Source organism: Mycetomoellerius zeteki, unplaced genomic scaffold (assembly GCF_001594055.1).
Source record: "Mycetomoellerius zeteki isolate Tzet28-1 unplaced genomic scaffold, Tzet1.0 scaffold252, whole genome shotgun sequence".
Classification (NCBI taxonomy): domain Eukaryota; kingdom Metazoa; phylum Arthropoda; class Insecta; order Hymenoptera; family Formicidae; genus Mycetomoellerius; species Mycetomoellerius zeteki.
The window spans coordinates 683,828-688,774 of NW_017257230.1; the positions used below are offsets into that span (position 1 = coordinate 683,828).

The 4,947-nt window shown below is 40.0% G+C and overlaps 1 protein-coding gene across 1 annotated transcript; it reads right to left on the minus strand.

Annotated features, from left to right (window-relative positions):
* Nucleotides 1–3,708: 3,708 nt before the first annotated feature.
* ato (atonal) lies at nt 3,709–4,741 on the minus strand. The gene has a single exon (XM_018449933.1). The coding sequence runs from the start codon at nt 4,661–4,663 to the stop codon at nt 3,803–3,805; it is 861 nt and encodes a 286-aa protein (XP_018305435.1). The 5' UTR covers nt 4,664–4,741; the 3' UTR covers nt 3,709–3,802.
* Nucleotides 4,742–4,947: the final 206 nt, after the last annotated feature.

The following is a 4,947-nucleotide window of genomic DNA, read 5'->3' on the forward strand; positions in this document are numbered from 1 at the left end:
GTATCTCGTCCATAAATTACTATTCAGTCTGTTCGGCTGTACTCGCGAAGAACGGGACCGAGGAGGAGACACACAGGTGCTGTGTAGACACCGGTGCGGGGGCTGCCGAATGCGCGGTCTGCACCGACAAATTTCGACCGGCCGATCGTGGTTATCGTTCGATCCGGTCGCGAGATTGCGCTATCCCGACGCTTAATCCTCGTCGGTCGTCCCGATCCCGATCCCAAGGACCAAGATATTTGGCTGCGTATTCGGTGCGCGCGTTAGACCGTCTCTCAAATAAAGCAATCGCCAAGATCAGACAACAACGCGGCGGTGTTTGTCCCTTTATCCGCCTACCCCTCTTTTACGCAACCCCTTCCCGTCCGATAGCGAAAGTAGCCACTGGCTGCAGTCGGGCTCTCCTTTGTCAGAAAACGAAGCCTGCTGACAGAGCGAAGGTGGTAGTCGACTCCGCAGAATTAATCGCCTCGGGGAATATTTACGTTCTCTCGTCCAAAAGGGCCCTGTCCCATCGCCTGTCTCCACCTTGCTTTTTCTCCCACGACAGTCCCTGGATCCGGTATTCCTCCTCCTCCTTCTTCTCCATCGTGGAGATCCTCGCGGTTAGATGCGACCGTGAATCGGCGCTTCGCGACGATCGCTTACGGTAGTCTGATCTTATCGCGACGGAGGCCGCAGCGGGGGCGAAAAAATGTTAAATGCCACGCGACGAAACGTGAAACGTATGCTAGAGTATAATTAGCTTCCTGAATATTTTAATTGATCAATTAAGAGAAATAAATCTATTTCCGGTCAAAGCGAATCTTAGTGCTTAAATATTTCGGAGCGAATTTATATTTTTCGCAATAAATAAAATTATTTACACTTCTTAAGTGCTTAAATTTACATCAAATTATTAATATCCTTTTATGATGTTTATTAGCATCAAAAATTATTAAATTGCTTATCAATTTAATTTGTGATATTACTATTCTAATAATTAAAGAAATTGATTAGATTTTAAAATCTCATATCAAATGTATTATTAATTTTAGTTTTGATAGTTCAGAAATTATGAACTATTTAAAATAATTCTTATATATGTAATAATTTAATATAATAATTTTCTTATATATTCAACATAACAATTTCTGTTAAAACGAAATTGTAACTAAGCTTGTTAGCTTAGTTATAACAAATATGTGAAATATGTGAGAAAATATTTTTATTTTCGATGTAATAAAGCAATTGGCAAAACGCGCTTTTTCGGGAAAAGGGATGTTGCTGTTCAAGTTAGCACTTGGGATCTACTTTTCTCGTCGTTTTGATAGAAAAGGACGTTCGAGTGTAGCGGTTTGCACACGGAAGTTTGCTCTATCCCCCAAATAAATGCTAAAGGACGGAGGCAATTCTATTGTCACTGAAATTCTGGTCGGTTTATGATTTTCCAACAGTGTTTATTTAGACGCCGCATCTCTTCTTTTATCAATATTTCCCAAAAAATTTCATATTTATCTAACTTCTACGGTATCCAGAAGTTCACGTTTATATGTTTTCGAAACTTAGAAGCAGAACTGAAGCGATCCACTGCCTTGTTCAATTAACTTCCTTAATTGTTTAATTAATTTTTACAGCATGGAAAAGTCACAGGATAAGATAGTACAATTTCAAATATATAATTCTGAAATAAGATTTGAATTCAATTTTCGAAGTTCAAGTTTAATTATTTCCTGTTTGGTACTCTTCAGTATTCTCCACACAATGAGAGAATTACCCTTAAACCTCATAAATTAATTGTACATGTTCGAAATTGTACCATCTTATCTTAGTGGAGCTGAAACACTATTATATTTTGAGGTAAAAAGAATACAATGGAATAATGAATTATAACAAATATCATTCAATGAAAAGCTGTATGTATACATGGAGAGAATTTTTTCTTAGAATTTACCTCGAAAATATGATAGTTGTGGGACAACATTATATTTCGAAGAATTTTAATGTAAATTTCTCTCATTTATTAATAAAACTACAATAAAATAAGTTTGGTTAATTTTACTGAAGTGCATAGTAAAAATCTTTAAAATATCGTATTGTACCACAACTCTACCATATTTTCAGGATAAATTTTAAAAGAAAATTCTCTCCGTGTATATATTATATATATATATAAGATTTAAAAAATAGATCCCCGTCCTATAAAGGTTTTAAAGAAGCGAATAATTGATTCGGGAGGTTTCAGAAAGTGCTGTTCCTATCGCTCCTACACGTTAATGCTAATATGTAATTAGTATTTGCTTCGCGAAATTTGAAAGTTTCATCTGTTGAAAGAAAAATAGGCCGAGGATGTGTAAGGTGTACACCTTGGACGCGAGAAGGAAGAAAGGGAAGGAAGGAGTCATCGCCGAAGGAAGAAGTCTGCAGGTTCTCAAATTGCGATGAAACCGGGCACCGACGCGTCGCGCGGGTTTCATATAACGACCGGACCACCGATGGCGGTGCTGCCCATCTCTTTTGCTTCTTCGACGGATACTCATCCATCCATCGATCCCGACGCGCTAGCTAATTCTTGCTCGAAGAAGTTGCGTGCACATACGAAAAATGGATCGACGCTGACAAATAATGATAACGGTCTCGAAAACACAAACTTAAAGGTATGAAAAACATGGAAAGTTAGATAAGTGAAATAATTTTGAACATTATGTGTGATATAATGCGGTCATAGTTATTTAAAGATTAATAAGATAATAAAGTATGTAATAAGGTATGTAAAACTATATTGTAGAACAGTTATTGTAGAATAGTTTTATTTTGTAAAAATACATCGCTTTTTCAGTCTCGCAGGAAGTATAGCTATATGCTGTATTAAAAATAAATTATAGTATACACAGTTCAGCGGACGATATAATACAGCTCTTAAGATTAACTAATTTAACGGGCTATGATACAAAATTTACAGATATATTTACACACGTATCGCTAATATTCTGTACTCTGAGATCGTTGTTATCGGTTATTATCACATTTTTCGGTATTCATGCAGGTCCTGTGGATATGAAATAGTTACAAAGATGAATTTCAAAATTGTTGAAAGTGTAAAACTTGTGGAAAAATATTGATAAATATTATCGAATGTGATTTCAAAGCAATAGATACAAATTGACGAGACAATAACTCGTCCAATTTGTCAATTACATATAATATACAAACACTTTTTTAATTTAAAGGCACATGTCTCAGATGCGATAATATTAGAATTAATAATTCTCCGAATCTCTATACTGGATTTGTCAGAATCAACCTACTGGTTTCTATATATCTTTCTGATCAAGTAGTTTTCACGCAGAGCTTATAGTCTGTTGTTTTATATACGAAAAGAACGGTTTTGCTAAAAATTTAAATAGACATAGATTTCAAAATAATTCTGTTGGACTATTAAAATAATTATGTAGGACATTTAAACTGGTTGCTAAAATGTTAAAACTTTTTACAGCATCGTTTGAGTTTCCTACATAATTATTTAGATGATCCAAGAAAAAAAAATCATTTTTAATCATTTTTAAATCTGTATCTACCTAAATTTTTATACATCAATAAAATCTTCTTTCCACGTAGCTTCGATTGTTTTTACTTCGATCGATGACTAAATAATGTCTAGAAAAAAACTCGCGAATCACTATACTCTACAAAAAAGTACTCGCGGAAGACTCTCGTTAGATCGGTTTCTTTTTTACTTGGCGAACTTGACTTCCGGTATCGCGGCGAACGAACGCACTCTCTTTTCCTTTTCATCTTCTTCCTTCTTGCGTCTTCCTCTTCTTTACTGCAGCAAGTCATAAAGTGCGGTGATGTAGGATTGAGCCATCTGCAGCGTCTCGTATTTCGATAACTGTCTATCGTTGCCCAGGGTCGGCAGGTAAGTGCGCAGCCTGTCGAACGCCTTGTTCAGATTCTGCATCCGCCTCCTCTCGCGCGCGTTCGCGGCCAGCCGGCGTTTCCTCACGATGGTCGAGTTGACGTACTTGCCTCTCCTGCGAGGATCACGTCCGCCGGAAGTGACGTGTGCATTCTCCAGATGATCCGCGCCTCCGTCGCTAACCTCATCCGCATCCTCTTCACTGTCGCCGTCCAACGTCCTGTCGGATAGGCCGCCGCTGCTGGAGTTGCTGATAACGCTGCCATGGCAGGATCGCGTTTTATCGGCATCCAGATTGATCGTCTCCTCGGCGTCCTCGCGCTCGATGTCCAAATTGATCATTTCCTCGGCCACGAAGTGGTCCATCGCGTCCACATGCAATCGTTTGTTCCCAATGCTCAGTCCGATCATCGATCCTCTCTTCGTCGTCACGTTTCTCTTATCCTTGATAGTCGAGCCCAGTAGCCGATATGTCGGCGCACTGTTAATCGTTTCCGGTTCTGATGAAATCGACAACGTGGTAGCGGGACTGACGGAACGCAGACTGGCCGTTGGACTCGGAGTGTGCCAGCCGTCGCTACAATTGCTGTTGTCGTAGATGAGGTTCTGCGGCACGGTGAGGGTGCTGACGGGTGGCAGGCCAACGGCGGTCTTGTTCGTCGTCTTTGCGTAATTCAGGTCCAGGTACGCGCAAGCAGGCACGAGCGGCTCGTCCTCGCGCGGCGGGAACATGTATCCGTAGCGAAACATCTCCTGCAGTTCCATAGCAGGATCTGCGCGTCGAATCGATGCACACGACGACTCCAGAGAGCGAAGGATACGTCTTTCTTTTCTCCCCGATTAAAAAAAGAAACCCTTTCACTGAAACTTCGCACTTCTTTAAACGGGATGGAGAACGAAGACACCGCCTCCTTCGTTTTTCCGCGGCTTCTTCTTTAACTGAATCGCGATTGGATCGAACGAGATATCGAAGAGCACGGTGATACTGAAATCGACGACAGTCGATTAGAATGAACCCGGATGTCTTTCTCGCGCGTCGATCGATTCTC

What these genes read in the sequence shown, in the direction of transcription:
- ato (XM_018449933.1), bottom strand. Translation starts at nt 4,663, where the DNA reads ATGGAACTGCAGGAGATGTTTCGCTACGGATACATGTTCCCGCCGCGC.